Genomic DNA, 20,720 nt, shown 5'->3' with positions numbered 1-20,720 from the left:
GTGCCCATTGAAATGAATCCTCCAGTCCCATGACTATCCCAGACTCTCCTACTGGAACATGACAAATGTGAAGAGGAATGAAGGAAGATGGTTGTTATTAAGCTGACTGTCATTCTGATTTATCACTGGGGCATTGCAGTGAGTTAGTTAATTCACAAGGCAGCATGTTGGCTGATTAAACGCAAATACAGCGCATCCACCCTGTGGACTATAGTGGTAATGGCCAATGTTCTACTAGAGTTACTCTTTGGTACAGGTTTAAATTGCTGTCAACACACTGGGCAAGAACAGAAGTGAAATTTTGCACCATATCATTGTCCCAAAATATACATTTGATGGTTTTTGAAGGAGACCTACATCTGGAAAGCAGCTGTGAAATAGCAAGTAAACACACTGTCTGGTAAATGTGTCTGAGGCTCATCTGTGGTGGTGATACTCGTCCGAGTGATCTGAAAGGAAAGATGGTATTACATGATTGCCCAGAAGACAATTAGTCATCTGCTTCATATGCAGACTGTCAGCTGGAAAACTTGCTCTTGGTTTTCTAAAATGCTGAACTCAGAAAGGTATTGTTAACCTATGGGGAGGAAATCTTTGTGTTGTGGTTGTCATGTATACAATAAGTTAGTTGTCTTTAATCCAACAATTACTTTCCTGCCTGGAACTACTTACCAACAATTTCATTACCAGAATTTTTTAATGAAAGCATTACCATATGGTGGCTTTTCTCTGAGTTTTTCAGAGTTTCTGTTAATGTGAATTTTCCTATTTTTGTCTGAAGCCTTTGTTGCATTTCACAATCTGCCCCCACAATTGTGTCTTATTACAGATGGACCTGATCCTCAACATTCACCCTTGGAGTCAGGTCCATCAGAGTTTGATGTGCTCTGGTTTGAGGGTCTTCTTTTAGACCCATCTGAATTAGGACCCTGGTCTAGGTTCCTTGGATTCCAGTCACTGGAGGCTTTAGGTGAACATTTTAAGGGGGCAGTGTTGGTAAACCCTCCTAAGGTGCACATGTGTTCATCAAGGTCTTGCTCCAAAACCCATTGAAGTCAATGGTAAGTCTACTGAACATGTGTTCTGCTTATGAACATGTGTATGGATGTCTGAAATGGTAAAGTTTCAGTTGAATTCCATAGAACTAATAATGTTTTTTCCTCTGTAGTTGTTTGTCCTTCAGGCAGCTCCTTTCAGACTGACGAATGCATTCCGTGTCCTCCTGGGTTCTATCAGTTGCAGACAGGAAGCTCCTCATGCATCAGGTGTCCTGTGGGAAAAACTACCATCTCCGCTGGAGCTTTCAGAGCTGATCATTGTAAGTGCCCTGATTATCATCCTGGAGGAATGTCATTCAGTATCTACTTGGTGAGAGCTTTTGAGCTTTCACAGAGCTCTTCTTCAGGTCTGGGCTTACTCTCTCTCTCTCACCAGAAGAAGTTACTCTAATAAAAGATATTACCTCACCTACCTCAGCTCACTTCACTGAAATTTCTAAGGACCTAACCAAAACTTTTCCTTGATAACTGTGCCCTTCTGTAGCACAACTTTTGCCCATAAGGCAGGGATCAATATACTTAGTAATTTGTATACTAGTAAAATCAACCTGAATTGCCTCTGTTGGCCCACAGACCGATGAAAATAAAAGCAATGATGCCAAAAGGAATGCACAGATTAAATAGGTCAGTTTGTTTTCAGTATCAGCCCTTGCGCAGAAAAGAGAGGAAGCAGAGAGCAGAGGTATGTTGATAACGTGGGGGAAGATATTTGGGTTGAATTGTTGAAGGAGTGACCTTCTGCATTTTGGCTGGTATCTGTTTAGTTTCGAACCTCCATTGAAGTCAAGGAGTTATGCCAGGGTGAATTTGTCCCGTGGTTTTATTCGTATAGGTAGCTCTTTGGGATTGATAAGGAAGAGGGCATATATCTCATTTATGCTTTTTTCCATTAGTATCACCTTCTGCTTTACTCCCCAAAACACATGTGAGGAGACTGATGTTAGAGTAGACTAGTTCCTTGGGAAAACTTCTCTCTCAATACAGATTACTTTCTATGGGTGTGTGAACTGGGGGGTTTAGTCAATGTATTCCTTGGGCATTATTGTCACTTAAAGCATGACCCCTTTATCCAGTCAGCTTATGATTAATGAAAAAGTGAGTTGCAATCTCAGACATAAATGCACACTGCTTTCTCATTTTACAAAGCTACTGGGTTTCTTTAATACTCTTAGCTAATTGGGCTATACCAATTTTTGAATAATAATAATAATTAATAAAATCATACTCTTAAATATATGGGCCTGCCCTATGTAGGTGAATTTCCTCCTAGTGCCATGGACCAGAGAAAAGCATATGCACTGCTTAAATCCCACTTAAGTCATTTTCTGAAGTAGGAGGTGGGATTCAGCAGCACATTGGCCTAATGCTGGTCCTTTGCACAACAATAAATGTTATGCCTTTGGATTTATTCCCTTTTCTCCTCTAGCTTGCTGTTGGTAGAGTGCTGTCTCTTAAAAAGTGCTGAGGATTTGCTGGGCTGGGTACGGGGAGAAGAGTGAAATCCTGACTGTCATTATGGATTTGTTCCTTTGTGGAGTGGAGGAGACCTTTGGTCACTTCTGAATGACTAAAAGCTCCAGTTAGCACTGGGAAAAGCATTTTAAAATATAAAGCAAAGCTCTTTGCAATTTAGGAATATCTGGGAGGACTTGGTTCTCCAAGAACAGGGAAATAAAAAAAATATAGCAGCAGCAAATTGGTTTGGTGAGATCTTGTGGCTCCTTATGACTGTTCTTGATATTTCAGCTTCCCATTGTAGTTGGCACTGCACAAACACACATAAAAACATGCTTCCTTCTCTGAAGAACTTGCCTGTGCGGTAGGATCCTAAGGAACCCACCGTAATCTCTCTGTGGCAGGGACTTTGTTTTTGTTCCGTGTTTGTGAATGGTCTGTGGTTTGCACATGGTCCATGACTAGGGCTTTTAGGCTCTACCACAATGCAAATAACAATAAAAATCATTTAAAGTGATGGAATGGCGACTGCGAAGTTCTCACTGTAAATGACTTGAGAGAGCCCCTGCCTTCAGGCAGTAATAAGCATCCATTTCTTCTAGAATGTCATTGTCCTACTCATACACTGAATGCAAGATACGTAGTGGCCCAACTCTTCCCTTTCATGTGACAGGTATCACAGATTGTGAGAGAAACAGGCAGGGTTTACAGTGCAGTGAAGATGGACAGTATAGACCTTCCCAGGCTGATCCCATCACTAAGAAATCCTTCTGTGCTGATAGTCTTGGAATGACACTGGACTGGACTGAAACAGACCACCCATTGACAGATTCCCAGTGCCTAGGTAGGTATCAGAAAACTAACTGCATTCACTTTGATCCTATGCAAGTAACTTCTCCTTAACAAAATTCTGGTTTCTAAGGACAGCTGAATCTGAAAGGTTATGGAAATTCACTTAACTATAAGTCTGGTCTCTTACTCTCTTCCTCATCCCACATGCCTGCCATTCTCCCTGCTGGTGGGTTTATTTACTACACTGGAGAAAACATTATTTTTGAAAGGGAAGGGGGTGAAGTATGTTCATAAGTACCCTTGGATAATTAACAAATTGTTTGTATGAACATCTCTTGTTCTCTGTCTGGTGGAGTCATTACAGTATAATGTAACAGGACCAGGGCAGAGTAAAGGATTTCCTAATGTAAACAGCACTCACGGTTGCTCTCATAAGACCTGCTCTGTAGTGTTAGACAAATGAACACATTGTCACTGTTTATTATCAGATTTTGGTACACTTGCTCATGTTGTGTAGTGCCTTACTCCATGAGTGATCCCAGGTAAGTCAGAGGACTGGACTCCAGAATACATAAGGTTAGTTTAATCTGTCCCTTAATGATTAACAATTAGATTTTAATTGATATTTTAAAAAAGTTATTTATAAATGTTGCATTATTGTCAAGATACGACTCTACGGCCACAGACTAGATTGTATACAGCATCCAGAGCAGGAATCTCAAACATAAAATGAAATAAAACAGTCACTATGAAATAAAACAGTCACTATGGTCACTATGGAAGGCTAGGAGACAATCCATTAAAAGTTCACAGACAGAGTAGGGAAAAGCAGCATTTCAACATGCTAATCATACCATATATAAGGAGATGTTAATAACTACAGGAAATAATCCATCACACAACCCAAAACTTGCTTGTGGACATTTGCAATCATGTTCCTCAGCCAGAAAGCTTGTACTTCCCCCTCAACCAAAGTGATCAGTTCAGCCTATAATTTTGTAACTCTGAGCTTTATCATGCCATCAATGGTGCAATTAATGAGGATCACTACTTAAAAAATGATGGCATGGTACTGTCTTCTACCAGTAATTTGGTAACACATTTTTGGTATGTGTTGAATGAAAGATGTATGAAATGAAAATTTTCAGTAGTGAAGGAATTGACAGAACAATTTCATAGAATCATAGAAACATAGGACTGGAAGGGACCCTCGAGAGGTCATCTAGTCCAGTCCCCTGAACTCCTGGCAGGACTAAGTATATCTAGACTATCCCTGGCAGGTGTTTGTCTAACCTGCTCTTAAAATCTCCAACGATGGAGATTCCACAACCTCCCTAGGCTATTTATTCCAGCGCTTAACCACCCTGACAGTTAGGAAGTTTTTCCTAATGTCCAACCTAAACCTCCCTTGCTGCAATTTAAGCCCATTGCTTCTTGTCCTATCCTCAGAGGTTAAAAAGAACAATTTTTCTCCCTCCTCCTTGTAACAACCTTTTATGCACTTGAAATCTGTTATCATGTCCCCCCTCAGTCTTCTCTTCTACATGGTAAACAAACCCAATTTTTTCAATCTTCCCTCATAGGACATGTTTTCTAGACCTTTTAATCATTTTTGTTGCTCTTCTCTGGACTTTCTCTAATTTCTCCACATCTTTCCTGAAATGTGGTGCTATTTTCAGTCCTGCAGCCCAAGCCCTGCAAGCCTGAGTCAACTGACCTGGGCTCAGACTTGGTGCTGCAGGTTTTTTTCTGTGGTGTAGAAATACCCTCACACACCTAGACAGTTATAAAATCACTGCTGCTTAAGCAGTTCTGATTCCATCCAGTAGAGGCCAGTAGCTGATATGTGTACTAGCTTTACACATTATCAACTAGGAGAGCTAGCTAATTTTTTTCAAATTTCAAAATGCTGATGCTTCAAAACTTTAAAATTCAGGAAAAATGTCAATGGCATTTTCATAAAATCCCCCTGATTTCTGAGCAACTCTAGAACTTGTTGATTTTTTTTGGCAATTTCAACCATATTTTGCATTTCAAAAAAATTCCAATTTTTTAGTTAAAAAAAAAAGGGGGGGGGGAATGTGGGTGCTTTTACTTTTTCCATCCTGAGCAGCTCCATTAACTATATTGTAGAATGGGACATAATTGTGTAATCTGGGGTGGCTGATACTGCTTTGAGAGAAGATTGATAGTGGAAGGGGGTGGATAAGATTGACCCTATAGCTCTTCTCTCTTTCTAAGTTATCTGTCTTCTGGGGAAAAAAATCTCCTTCTTAAAATAGAAAGTGATAAATTATAACAAAATCTAGGCCCACCTGGGGTGTCCTCATTCCCCCTATGTTGCAAACTATGGGCACTCAGAATTGTATGGCAACAGCATGGATGGAATCTACATCTTCCTCCGCCAAGAGTATAGATGCCTATCATTTGAATTAAAAAGGAATCTTCATTAACAGTTATCAGAACAGGGCCTATGAGACACAGCTGTGCAATTCTATTTCCATCCCGACAGTGATGAACAACCAACAGCAAATTCATTAATGTTAGGGCTGGTTGAACGTTTTTCATTATGCAGGGTTTTTTTGACAGAAAATATATTTTTGAAAAAAAACCATAAAATTTTCAGTTTTCAACATTTTTTATTTCAATTTTTTTCATGAAACAAAGTATTTAATTTTTAAAAATGTTTTTGTGTCTAGGGTTTTTTTTGTCCCACTGCTCCCTAACGTTTTTTTTTACCTCTCTCCCTTTTCCTGTGGAATTTTTTTCTTTTTAATTTTTTTAAAGAGAAAATGGGAAGCTCCTTCCCCAGGGAAAAAGACATTAAACAAACCTCTAACATTTTCATCCAAAAATGAAAATCCTTCATGAACATTTTCAAACAAAATTTTAAAAATGTAGTTTATTTTGACTTTTTCCTGAAAATTGAAATCTGTTTAAGTTTTGTTTTTTTAACCAGCCATAAAGACAGCAGTCATTCAGCCTGTGCATTTGAATAGAAGGAATTAACTGTTCTGCGTTGAATGGTTTTGGCATCGTACTTTAAGAAGGAAAACTTTTCTCCCCCATCTTACCCCGCTCAATCCCCTGCCTTTCAGCCCTCTTCCCAGCCTCGTTAAAGTGCAGGATTTTTTGGTGTTCTGTTTTTGGCTTACTCCTTTGTTCTTTCCAAGCAGAAAATGACAGTTTTATCAAAAGCACCTGTTGACTCAGCTTTGACAACAACAAACATTTGTTGTCAATTAGCGCTGGCTGTTTTGCTTTAAGAGGACAAATGGTTGTTTTAAAAATTGATCCTCAGCTTTTATTCTGTGGTTTATCCAGACATTTCTGGACAAGAGCTCGGCTCTTGGATCCTGGTGTAACATCTCTTCTTCGCTATTCCACTCAGATGTGCAGGGGAATGAGAGCTGAGCCTGCAGCTACTCCATGCAGAGAGCTCTAGGGGCTGAGTCCAGCTCAGGATGCCTGGTTGCTCTGGCTGTGTTAGACCCAGGGGAGGCTCTATTGACAGTCAGTCTGAAACCTCCCCTTGGTTGGTGGTCGGCCAAGGAAAGGAGGTGGTCAGGCCACATGGGTCAGCTCATCCCCTACACTCCCGGAGAGACCTTAGCGGATACTATGGGCCAGAAGTCAATGCTGCTGTACTGATTTACACCCTCTGAGGATATCTCCCCACTCCCACCCCGGTGGAAACCCAAAGGGAGGATACATTTCACCAGGTCACAAGGGAATTAGCTGGCATGAGAACCAGACTATAATTTAAACCTCTTGGAGCTGTGGTCTGACCTCCGCCCCGCCCCTTGTCGAGTGGCTGAAGGATTTGCAAGGATCCAAGAGGAGAAGTTTTTGCTCTCTCCAAATCTTTGCGTGTTGGTCCAATTTATGCTCTTAGTGACGCTAAGGTAAATCTGTAGTAACTCTGTTACCCTTTGTGTTTCATGTCATCACAAGAAAGAAGTAAAAACATCAGTCACAGCACTTTTCAATCTACCCCATCCAAGGGTATTACCAACCTGCTGGTGACTTTTCTTCTAACATCACTCTCTCCATTTAGCTCGTATTCCCTGTACTGTAATAGAATCTCCGCTAATGACCAAAGAAAGTCAGGATATTCCACACAGACTTCCACATTCAGTTTTCCCTTGCTTCAGAACTTGCTGTTGTACTGGAGACCATTTCTGGGATATTTGCTTTAGCAAAGTGGCTTTGTGTAGCAAAATGATTTGGACTCTGTTTCCATGACAAGATTGCATTATTTGGAGTTGTTATATATCCAGCATGACTAATTAAATTGTCTTGTTTTCCTTTCCTCCTCTCAAGGACAAATATGACAATCAGGTTTTATTTTAGGGTCATGTTCAGTTGGAGGAAAAGAAAAGAAGCATTTATTTTTCACTTTTCCATCTACATGGGAATAAATCTGGCTTTGATGAACCAAAAACCGACCAGGTTTGGAGGGATGCTATCCAGGCTTTCTTTTTTTTCCCCCCTTTTTAAAAAAAAATCACAAGTGAATTTATGGCTTTGAAAAGTGATTAACTGGCACTGCTACAGACTGCAATCACTGATTTACAGTGCAAGCACATCTCTCACCTGGAGGGACCTGGATAGGTCCATCAATGGGTGACAGGGGACAGATCACTGGATGATATCCTGTTCTGTTCATTCCCTATGAAGCACCTGGCATTGGCCACTGTCAGCAGACAAGATACTGGGCTAGATGGACCTTTGGTCTGACCCAGTATGGCCATTCTTATGATCTTCACTCAGAGAAAAGGTAGCTCCCTTTCGGTGTATTCTTTAACATCCAAGACTAACAACAGGGAAGATGCCTGGTTCTCTGATGGGCCCAGTTGCATGCTAAGGGCCACATTCAGATTTGACACACACAATATTGTAAATTTATCTCACATTAAATTAATTGGACTCAGTTAAACTCCCTTTGAGCTTCTGACTGATCTTTAAAGGAAACTAATCTTACATGCCAAGGAGACAAAGAGAGTTATAACAAGATATAAATTAATTCTTATTATTAATTATATTCCAGTAACTCCTAGAGGCTCCAAGTGAGATTGAGCCCCATGGTGCAAGACACTGTGTGTGGTGAGAGAGACTCCTTACCCTAAATATCTTACACTCAAAGGGGACTACAATCTTCTCTGTACGTTTGAGGTTTGTCTCAGCCAGTGAAAGTGGTCACATTTAGGTTGGGTGGTTGCAGATCCTACGTACACACAATGTGTCAGATTAATAACCTTATTCATTAACTCCTTGGCTCCCTTTTCTCTACTCAGCCCAACAGTAAAATGAATGCTTATCCCCAAATAGAGCTCACAGTTTGCATAAACCTGAAGATTGAAAAGCAAGAAGTCACCTTCTTGCCCATTTATGGCCTCGTTCTATTACATTCTGCTCCAAACAGAGACCTGGCCCTGAGCATCTAATATCTCCAAGGAGAGTTCTGCAACAGTTTGTTTCAGACGCTTTTTCATTTTTTCTGATTGTTTCACAGAAACCTGATACTGTTTGTCCATTTAACTTACGAATCCTTCCCCCTACACACCGTGAGTTTTCTTTTTTTAAGTAAAGTCTGTGTTGAGTTTCTCTGGAAACTGAGGAGCAATGGAAATAACATGCAGGAGACTTGACCATGCTCTCTGCCTTTTAGTGCTCAGAAAATTTGAAAGAGTTCCTGAATCCAAACTGATCTATGGTGCAGAAGACGCTAGGATCCTTCACTCAGAAACCATCCAAGGAGACTCCCAGAGTGCACTCTTGCAGTGCATTTCAGGTAAGGGATGGCTCTCAGCAAATGTGTGTGGCATACGGTGGAGGTCACCAAAGAAGACAGCTTTCAAGGACTGAATTTACTGCTATGCCTTAGCCTAGCATTGTCTGCCTTTCCGTTCAGCAGCAAATTCATTGTGGGAGGATCAGTGTTTGTTGACCTTCCTCTCATATCAGAGAGGACGTCTCTGTCTGTGAATGGTTTCAGAGTAACAGCCGTGTTAGTCTGTATTCGCAAAAAGAAAAGGAGTACTTGTGGCACCTTAGAGACTAACCAATTTATTTGAGCATAAGCTTTCGTGAGCTACAGCTCACTTCATCGGATGCATACTGTGGAAAGTGTAGAAGAGATTATATACACAGAGACCATGAAACAATACCTCCTCCCACCCCACTCTTCTGCTGGTAATGGCTTATCTAAAGTGTGAATGTGCTTTCAATTACCATGTGGCCTTGGACAAGTCATCAATGGTCTGACTTTCAGAAATGCTAAATGCTCATAATTCATGTTCATTATGGCTGGACACTATGGGTTTCAGTACCCCTAAAAATCAGACCACTCACCTCTCTGTACATTGGCTCTGTACATTACCGATAAAATAGGGGAAAACCATCCTTGTTTACCTCACAGGGACATTGTGAGTTTTAATATTCATGCATGATCACCTCTGTTTGCACTGCAAGTAGTCCTTTGATCACCTCATGTGTCCTAACTTTGGGGCTAATTGAAAGCCCATTGAAACCAACTGGGAATCTTTTCGTTGATGTTAGTGGCCTTTGGATCAGGCCCTTTTATGTTTGGAAATGAGGGAGTTAGAAGGCAGAAAGAGATAGGAGAGTGTTTTAAAATCATGCAGGAAAGTGAATACAACATCAGCAGGGGTGGCAGTGAGGAGGAGAGGCACAGAAAGGGAGGTGGAGGGGGACGGTGGCTGAGCAGCAAAAAGGATCCTGGTCTGGAGGCACTTGGCATGTGTTTCAGCCCCAGAAAGTGTGGTGAGACTAGTCACACAGCTTGGATAGAGAATTCTGACTACTGAAAAAATGTGCCAAACCATTCAGGGCTGCAACACACTATGCACAAAATGTTCATTGAACAACTTCCAGTAACAGTCTTTCACTAGTCTCTTGGCAGGCAATAAGCGGAGAGAGAAAAAGGGGCTAAATTCAATGGAGAAATAGTTAGCCAGGAATCCTTTGACCAGCTTTGGTTTCTTGAGCAAAGGCCCAGCACTCTTACAAGCCAGGCTCATTACCTTACATACCAACTCTCAATCAAGATAGTTTGTCCTCCAGCTCAATCATGAGTAACTAAAGCCTGGTTTATATCCCTGGGAGCAGGTTATCCCATATCTGCCTGCTGCTGGGTTTCTTGCACCTTCCTCTGCAGCAGCGGGAACCGGCCACTGTCGGAGACGGACTACTGGACTAGGTAGACATGGGGGGGTCTGATCCAGTCTGGAAATTCCTGTTTCTTTTACACATTGCACTAGTTTAACTAAAGGTGTGATTTTTAACTGATTTAGCTAAACTGCTGCAAAACTTGTGTGGAGACTTAAATCAATTTGTACCTGGCTTATGGCAATTTAGCTCAAGGAGCTTCGTGACCCAGTGACGCTAACTCGATATAAGCTAAATTTAAAGTGATTTAAGTGTGTCCAAACAGGGTTTTGCAGCAGTTTAGTTAAATTGGTATAAATTGATTTAAAAACCTGTTTTAGTTAAACTGGTGCAAGTTGTAATATAGCTGAGGGCTATAGTTCAAATCCAGTAAAAGGAGTCTTTATGTATATAGAAGACATAGCTATCAGCCAGCTGGAAACATGTGGCTTTGTGTAAACGAAATGGTGAACCTTTACATTTCTTTCATGCTTTCAGATTGTGAGACGGATGAGTCATGTGGCTTTATCACAGTATCTGCTCCAGGTTCTGAGGTGCAGTGTGAACTGCACAGTGCTGCTGAAACCAACTTCAACTGTACCACTTCTGGACTGGTAAATAATGACACTTCTTTAAAATGCATAGCCTGGACAATACCTGATAGCCAGTATGAGAACCCATTGTCAGAATGCCAGGGAGTTTCCTGACTGTTTAGATGTTGTGTTCTATTATGGTAATGGTGAAGTGCTGGTGGGTTAGCAAAGAAATGAGAGTCAAGGTTTTCCAAAAGTGATTTTTGGGTGCCTCTGTGTTTGGTTGCGACACCTTAAAGAGGCTTGATTTTTAGAAAGTGCTGGACAAACACCCACTAGAAATCAGGTCCCTTTAAGGAGCTTTGATTTCAGCACCCTAAAATGGAGGTACCCAAAACCATTAGTCACTTTTGAACATTTTGGAAACAGCAGAGTGCTCTCTAATTCCTGCATCCCTGTCATGAATAGCATCCCCCCAATATTGCGTCAGAGTATCAGTAAAACCGACAGTGAGATGAATTGACATGTCCAGAGTGTCACACTGAGTCAGTGGTAGAGTCAGGAATAAAACACAGCAATCTGGGCTCCAAATCTCCTGTTCTAACTCCTGGACAGCACTGCCTGCCCTTATTGCATGTGAAATAAGAAAACTAATCTTAAATTTGCTGGAATGCAACCTATACAGGTCTTTCCTAGAAGATGTTTGCCTCCCCTGAGCTGATCTGCTACAACTCCAACCAAATCACCATTCACAAACTCCCATTCTTCAAAGATCTAGGCTATGCGAACACTGAAACAGATAATTGTGTCACTTGTCAGATCTTTGTCCATTCCTACTGTCCAGGGTCTTGAGCTCGATGGCATTTTGCCACTTTCTTAAGGCAACTCATTGTTTATGAAACTACGTTGTCATTGTTAATACGGTAGAGTAGCATCAAAGAATTATGCCCTGAGCTGATGGAATTGTGATCAAACAGCAGAACTTGAGGGCCCCAGGGAGTTGTGGCAACTATGAACAGTATATACTAATTCATCATCCTCATAAGCTTGAATAGACTGTATTTTCCCGGCTATGAATTAAAGCACCTTTATAGTGTCTCTGTCTGTCTCAGATGAAAGGTGTTATGGGAAATTCTGATGCCACTAGCATTGCTAATCTTAGCTGCCTGCTTAAAGTGAGGAACCCAGAGAAGGATGAAGTGACCGTGTATCTGAAAAAAGGTAGGTACTGAACCTCCACTGATAGGTCAGTTGTCTAGAAAAGTGAAAAACGGACCCTACCAACAGTTAGGCCTCAACTCAATAAGGATATGAGTCTTTGCAGGGTCAGGCACCGAATAGCAGCACGACAACCTCCGTCACTCTTCCAGAAATAACGGATAAAGGTTTTTTGATTCTATTAAGATTTATTTTCTTGTAGTGTGATTTATATATAGGGAGCTTGAGTGGGTTTTTTTACCATCCTCTGGGGTGCTGAGCAGGAGTTTAGGATCAGGTGGGTATGTCCCACACCATTAGTTCCTTGGAACTGCAATGTGGGGCTGGGGGTGGAGGGTGAGAGGGCAGGGGCAGATGAGAAGAGTAGAAAGGCATTGGTCATTCTTAGCCTATTCTCTTACTTCTGTGTTTCTGTATGGTGGGGAGTCTTTAGTTAGCCTAGGTTTTCTGAATATTTATTAATTACAGAAATCCGACACAATATTATAAAGAATCATATTCAAAATTAAAATCTTGTTCTAATTTTTCCTCCTTAGTAAAACCTTAGATCATTAAAATGGAATTTGCTTTTCACCATTTATGCTCTATACATTTGGCATTTCTCCTGGCTTGGGCAGTAATACTAGGCTGGTCAGTTTTTAAACTATTATTAATATTATTAATTAGTATTACTGTAACACCTCGTCTTAGATCAGAACCCCATTGTGCTAGGTGCTGTATAAACACAACATTCAGGGGAATGTTCAAATTTTTTAAAATGTCATCAAAATTTCAACAATATCACAAAAATATTTCTATTCAGATTAGATTTAGCAAAGCCATTTTTATGATATCAAAATATTGGGGCCTAAAACTCAACATTGTTCACCTTTTAAGCAACTACAAAATGTTATAAGAATTATCAACATTGGCTGAAATGCATAGCAACATGTGGGCATGTAGAATTACTATGTTATGTAGTGCCTCATTTCATATCTCAGGATCAGCTAATGTTCTGTTGTAAGTGTGACTGAAGTTGATTATATCTGAAAGTTTCTAGGTTGATTATTTTAATTATATTATTTCCTCAAATTTTCAGGTCAAGACAGCACAAAGATAATTATTTTAACAAAATAAATGCAGCCAAACCAACCAAACAAAAACAAACCCAAAGCCCTACAAAAACACATTTAATAGGGCACCTTTGATGCCTTTTCCTTTACAGTTTGAGCCAATCTTTAATGTCAAACATGAACATCTAAATGAATCACACACAATTTGCACCTGCACCTCTTGCTTAAAAATATCCATTTCTGTGGAGAGAGAGTACACACACAATCTTGTGGATAAGCACCCCCATTCAAACCTGTCTCCCTTAATGTCTCATCAGAAGGAACTCTAGAATCTGCTTGGAGCAGAAATACAGATTTTTCACAAAAAGAAAGTTCTTGGCAAAAACAAGTTGTATTTGATGTGTCACTTCATTGTGTCTGTTGTAGAACTGCATTGTTTGGCTATCTTGGCTCATTTTGACACAAATTGTGATACTCTTACACTGAGAAATACCTTGCTCCCCAAGTAATCTCATTGACTTCAACAGGACTTACTCATGGTGTAAGGTACCATTCAGCCACACAATATTATCTGTCCTATGTGTTTTTTGTTCATGTGGGTTTTTTGTTCACTCCTTGCACAAACTCCAAAGCTCAAAACAAACCATCCCAAATGGCAGAGTTCTACTAGGCCTGGGTCCAAAACATCTCCTTTCACTATTTCATTTGATTTCTATCAGAAATTGTAAACTGAGCTCAGACTTGCTCAAAATTAAGTCAAGTCCCACTTGAACCTGGGCAGAGACTTCTGCCTTGCATCTTGGTGTTTTAGACTATCTGAGATTTGAGAAAGACCTCGTAGTAGCCTGAATATGTAATCCTGTTGGTGAACTTAGTGTGAGTTTCAGATTTGTAATGAAACTTAAAGGCCAGAACGATTTTGCTATGTTGGGCTTTTATTATAAAACATAGAGCCAGCTTAGGTCTGGAGATATTCTGCGGCTATTGCTTTGCCTCCTGCACTTGTTGGAATACTCATTTCTTTTTCTTCCTGTTCTGTTCAGGACAAGAATTCACCATATCTGGTCTCAAGATCTTTGAACTGACGGATTTTCAGAATGTGCTCTCTGGCGTGTACAGCTCAGTGGTTCTCTCAGCAGCTGGCACGTCTTTGACAGACGTTTATCTCTTCTGCCGTCAGGCTTGCAGCCAGGATCCTTGCTGTGATGGCTTTATCCTCAGCCATGTTGTACTTGATGGAGGTAATATTGTTCAAACTGCAAAGGCAAAATATTATCCCATACAATGGGAAACTTAACAGAAGCAAACCACTGGGTGCAATTCATGCCTGTGTAGAGGGCCAGTGTTATGCCTATGTGCAACTTAAAACCTATTGGCCTAATTGAGACTTAAGTGGCGCATAGACCTTGGGCTGCCCTTTGTCCAGGGGTGAATCTCACTCCATTATGTGGGCAGGCAGAATGTCTAAACACTGGATGTCTATGGTAGTAATCCCCTTTCTGTATTTGTATACATCTTTAAAATGGCATATACTGCAATAATGAGGGTTATCAGCAAGTTTGCCAGAAGTGGGTACTTGTATGTTGATGGGGGAATTAAAATATAATATGAAATGTTTAAAATATAAAGACAGGTTTCAGAGTAACAGCCGTGTTAGTCTGTATTTGCAAAAAGAAAAGGAGGACTTGTGGCACCTTAGAGACTAACCAATTTATTTGAGCATAAATTTTCCACAGTATGCATCTGATGAAGTGAGCTGTAGCTCACGAAAGCTCATGCTCAAATAAATTGGTTAGTCTCTAAGGTGCCACAAGTACTCCTTTTCTTTTTAAAATATAAACTGATTACCTTTTTCTATGAGCAGGAAAAGGAGCTTTTCAACTTTTTACATCAGGTTATGGTTTCCAGATACTCCATAATCACTGGAGTCAAACTAGAACTCAGTGAGATGGATGAAGTGCAAAGCCCAACCCAAGTGCAAAGGCTATTACATTGATCAGGGCAGTCTTGTCCATTCTGTCCTCTCATGCATTCTCTCCCTTGCCTTATCCATATCCCCTACAGTCCTTCCTAAAGTTAGAATAACAGAGTTTAAGGCCAGAAGGCACCATCAGATCACCTAGTCTGACCTCCTGTATATCATAGGCCACTAACTCAATCCAGCACTCCCACTAAACAAACATGTATCATCCTGTGCAGTGCATCTCACTGACTTCAAGACTGATCCCAAATATCTTGGCAAGATCATTGATTCTCTGTCAATCAATCAGATTTATGGTCTATCTGCTGTATCATCTTTAAGGGCTATGCTTACCCGTCATGATGATATTCATTACTCAGTGTACATTTCTGTAGCTGTTGCTCTCTAGTATAGTGTATCCTGGCTTGGATATTGGGATATGGTCCGAGAGGTCATACCTTTTGAAGTAAATGGTGGTATTCAATCTGGCCCATTTACCACCAGCACTTAAGCATGTGCTTAACTATAAACACATTTAAATCCCATTGACTTAATTAAGTTAAGCATGTGCTGAAGAGCTGTGCTGAATCAGGGCCTCTTTGAGGCATTTGATTTTACAACATGGGTTCTCCAAGAATTGTTCGACTTTTTCTTGTATTTCCAAGCAGTTGATTGTACTTGGCAATGGGGCTGCTCATGGTAGAAAGTGCTATGAATGGGGTTTGCTCACTGGGACAGGGACAGCATGTCTTGAACATTTCTAAAGAATCATGCACTCTTGTAGCGTAATAGATACAAAAAACTGCATTAACAAATCATCATTAATTCTGCAAAGGATGATATTATACTTAACTTTAAGCACATGGATAGTACCATTGAGTTCAATGGGAATGTTCATAGGTATAAAATTAAATACACTTGTAAGGGCCTGATTTTCCAAGGTCAGAGCCTGAGACTGCAGCACTTAACAGTTAGAAAATGCCAGATCTAGGGTTGTCTGTGCAATCGTGACTTTGCCCCTTGTGCATTATAATATGGTCTTTGATTAGATGGGCAAATACTGTTTTCTTCCCAGAGAACATCTGCATTATTCCTAGCACAAGGTTTATTTATGCCATGTGAAAATTCAGTGCTTTGCAAATCAATGGCTTTGGATACAAACTTTCCTTCGTGTCAGAATTATGGAAGAAATGTTAATGTCCCATGTGGCAATAAATATGTGAAAGCAAGTCAGTTTTTAAAGGAATCTTGGCTGGCATTTTAGCTATCATTTTTCTGGAACTTTAATTCTTGGTAACGGATTATGTGTATTGTACACAAAGTCCAAGTTATTAATGAAGGTCTAACAGAGTGTATTTACCAAGATTGATTTTGTTGGCAGATTTGGGGTGTATTTTTTGTGCAAAATGCCAAGATGAACAACCTTTGATGTTTCAAATTCATTGTTAATAACTTGCAATTTTATTTATGATGTGGTACAGTTAGTATATTTCTGCTCTTTCGGGATTGATACCCTGATATTTGTTTTTCATTTCTACTTCCTATGTTAAACTTCATGATATATTTCATTGCTTAGTTTTTTGGCTCATGTCATTTTAAAATGAGAGCTAATGATGCAGACCACAGCATGATGATACTGTAGAAAGTCACGAGTCATTCAACAAAGTGGAAGCACAGCAGGCCTGATTAACTAATGTGTAATCCAGTGTAACTCCAGTGAAGCCACTGGATTTCCATCAGCACAAAACTGGGGTAATGCAGTCGTGAATCAGGCCCATCATATTTCTGTTAAGGACAATACAAAACGAAAAGCAACCCACTATAGTTTTGTACACTTTGCATGCATTCATTGTCAGAATGAGTTGGCCTCCCTTTTATGTGTTTAAGGTCTTACTATCTGAATGTGTGGAAGAGATTAGGAAATGGCTGCACATTATGAAGCTGTCTGTTTACCTGTGATAGCATGTTTGGGTCAATAATGTCTCAAAATGCAGGGATCTGACTGGTATTTTTGGTTAAAAATTTAGCACATTCACTGCTAGTAGGAAATACTTACTTTTACTTAGTGAGTGAATTATTAAAGGACATTTTAAGTACATGTAGAATACCTTTATGTCTGAGCCATGACAGCAGCCACAAACCAAGAATGCAATGAGTCTAGATATTATAGGAGTAGATTGGGAGCCAGAATTCCTGGACCTGGCCATGCCACTGACTTACGGTATAAGTTTGGGAAAGATTGACACCTAAGTTGACTGAATTCAGGCCCCTATCCAATAAAGCATTCAAGCACATGCCTAAGTGCTGTGTTGGTTCAGGGCCCAAGATTGTAAGACTTCTGAGGCCATGAGTGTCTCTCTCTAGGTCTGCTATGAAATGCCTTGCACACAGTTGGGTGGTGTTAATTATTATTCAATGTTATTTGATAAAGTAGGAGGTATTTGTGGGTGCCTAGCATCTCTGAAAACCAGGCTACAAGCTTATGTCTTAGGCATGAATTTAGGTGCTCAGCTTTATGCATTCAAATTTTAAAAATTGGCCCAATTTTCTGAGCATCCACTTCTCTCAGTTTAAAAAGGGGATAACACTTATCAGTCTCACTGTGGTAAAGGTTGAGGTTTATTTCGTGATTACAAAGGTGCAGTATAAGTATTATTACAAACATACAATTCTCTCTTCAATTGAATCTAGGTACTATCCTGTGTGGGTTGATGAGCTACCCAGATGTGTTGATCTGCCACAGCAATGACTGGAATAGAAGCTCAAAGCCTGGAGGAATATGTAAAGGGGTGAACTACAATGAAAAAAAGCAGCAGTTTTTATTCAGTCTGGGAGGACAAGAGTTCGCTGGAAGTAAATATATTCTTTCATCTTAAATTATGTTTGCTAAATTATCCTATACTCACTGTCCACATAGACCCTCCAGCCCTTTTCTCCATTCCACTCAGTGAAAGCTCTCCCTGACTTCAGTAATAGCTTTGCTGGAATAAGGACTGCAGGATCTGGCTATGTATGAGCCAAGTAGAATGAATTTAATTGCAATGGGCTTAAAATGCAGCAAGAGCGGTTTAGGTTGGACATTAGAAAAACGTCCTGACTGTCAGGGTGGTTAAGCACTGGAATAATTTGCCCAGGGAGGTTGTGGAATCTCCATTGTTGGAGATTTTTAAGAGCAGGTGTCAAGGTTCCTCCCCCACTCTGAACTCTAGGGTACAGATGTGGGGACCTGCATGAAAAACCTCCTAAGCTTATCTTTACCAGCTTAGGTCAAAACTTCCCCAAGGTACAAAATACTCCACCTGTTGTCCTTGGACTGGCCGCTACCACCACCAAACTAATACTGGTTACTGGGGAAGAGCTGTTTGGACGCGTCCTTCCCCCCAAAATACTTCCCAAAACCTTGCACCCCACTTCCTGGACAAGATTTGGTAAAAAGCCTCACCAATTTGCCTAGGTGACTACAGACCCAGACCCTTGGATCTTAAGAACAATGAACAATCCTCCCAACACTTGCACCCCCCCTTTCCTGGGAAATGTTGGATAAAAAGCCTCACCAATTTGCATAGGTGACCACAGACCCAAACCCTTGGATCTGAGAACAATGAAAAAGCATTCAGTTTCTTACAAGAAGACTTTTAATAAAAATAGAAGTAAATAGAAATGAAGAAATCCCCCCTGTAAAATCAGAATGGTAGATATCTTACAGGGTAATTAGATTCAAAAACATAGAGAACCCCTCTAGGCAAAACCTTAAGTTACAAAAAAGATACACAGACAGAAATAGTTATTCTATTCAGCACAATTCTTTTCTCAGCCATTTAAAGAAATCATAATCTAACACATACCTAGCTAGATTACTTACTAAAAGTTCTAAGTCCAAGACCAGTCCATTCCTGGTCTATCCCCGGCAGAAACCAGCATATAGACAGACACACAGACCCTTTGTTTCTCTCCCTCCTCCCAGCTTTTTAAAGTATCTTGTCTCCTCATTGGTCATTTTGGTCAGGTGCCAGGGAGGTTACCTTTAGCTTCTTAACCCTTTACAGGTGAGAGGAGCTTTCCCCTGGCCAGGAGGGATTTCAAAGGGGTTTACCCTTCCCTTTATATTTATGACAGCAGGTTAAACAAACACCTATCAGGGGTGGTCTAGATAATACATAGTCCTTGCATGAGTGCAGGGGACTGGACTAGATGACGCCTTGAGGTCCCCTCCAGTACTACGATTCTATGAATTATCCATTAGTCTGGTGCATTTGCAGGGCCACCCAGAGGATTCAGGGTGCCTGGGGCAAAGCAATTCAGGGGCCCTTTAATTAATTAAGCGCCTTTTAAATTTTTACTCACCTGGCGGCGCTCTGGGTCTTCGGCGGCATTTCGGCTGTGGGTCCTTCACTCACTCCAGGTGTGTTCGGCGGCACTAAAGGACCCGCCGCTGAAGTGCCACGGAAGAGACTATAGAATACTATATTCTAGTGGGGGCCTCTGCAGGGCCCGGGGCCTGAGGCAAATTGCCCCACTTGCGCACCACCCCGCCCGGGCGGCCCTGGCATTTTTATGACTTAACCTACAAGAATGGGCCCTTTGTACTTTATTGTGGCTACCTGTGTTAATGAAAATGAACAGAGTTCAAAACACATTGTTGTACATTGTTCTGCAAGGGCTTTGTTGAACACTTAATTCAGGTCTGTTCAAGTAAACCATCTATCTAAAAACAAAGGTATCCATTGTCTCATTTGTACTGTAGTCAGTGGCTGCTTCCAGATTTCATATGATCTAAACTCTTGGCATAAATTAATTTTATGGCAATTTAATTTTCAAGGTTTGTAAACTCAAAACCATGTTTCAAAGACAAGGGATCCTGTGACTGTGCAGTTATGTGTTTTTATTACTTATTTAGATTCAAAGGTCAGAAGAACCTTAGTGATACGCAAGACAGATACCTTGTGTGGTATGTTGTCTAGAGGAACTAAAAATTCTTATTCAGCTTTTAGAGTTAGATTTTTTTTTTAAATAGTGAGGCACCGCAACTGCTTGTGTAAATTAATTATGTATTTAAAATATGAGCATGCAGATGCAACTGGTCGATTGTGTGCACAAAGGTCTTGACTCACCACTCTACGGGAGTGACAGCTGGGTAAAAGCTGAGCAATATAGCAGTGAATCAGGCTCAAAATATGGAGTCTCACATTTAAACAGGATAACTTACTGAGCAAACAGATGAATGTATGCAACTGCTTTTGTACCCTCAACTATATACTGATGGTGTTCAGTTGCCAGTTTTTACCCATCACCATGTATTATGTATATGGAGTTCAGGAACCAGGTTCTGAAAACTTAAACCCAGCATTATCACAAGTGTCCACAATTTTAGCTGCCTCTCAGGGTCCTGATTTTTCAGAGGTGTGGACACCAACAATTACCATTTAAATTGAGTGGTGTCATGAATGCTCAGAACCTCTAAAAGCCAGCCCCGAATATCTCA

The 20,720-nt window shown here is 40.5% G+C and overlaps 1 protein-coding gene across 1 annotated transcript in view; it reads left to right on the top strand.

Moving 5' to 3' along the window:
* TG (thyroglobulin) overlaps window positions 1-20,720 on the top strand; it is a 208,697-nt gene that overhangs the window by 55,892 nt on the left and 132,085 nt on the right. The window contains exons 21-27 of the mRNA XM_048841675.2: window positions 1,169-1,318; window positions 3,187-3,357; window positions 8,977-9,099; window positions 10,974-11,089; window positions 12,121-12,229; window positions 14,322-14,519; window positions 17,930-18,091. Coding sequence (XP_048697632.2) covers window positions 1,169-1,318; window positions 3,187-3,357; window positions 8,977-9,099; window positions 10,974-11,089; window positions 12,121-12,229; window positions 14,322-14,519; window positions 17,930-18,091 — 1,029 coding nt within the window. The remainder of the gene's footprint in view (window positions 1-1,168; window positions 1,319-3,186; window positions 3,358-8,976; window positions 9,100-10,973; window positions 11,090-12,120; window positions 12,230-14,321; window positions 14,520-17,929; window positions 18,092-20,720) is intronic.

This window comes from Caretta caretta, chromosome 2, assembly GCF_965140235.1.
Source record: "Caretta caretta isolate rCarCar2 chromosome 2, rCarCar1.hap1, whole genome shotgun sequence".
NCBI lineage: Eukaryota > Metazoa > Chordata > Testudines > Cheloniidae > Caretta > Caretta caretta.
The sequence above is the reverse complement of the archived record's forward strand: the minus strand, read 5'-3'. Positions and strand labels throughout refer to the sequence as shown.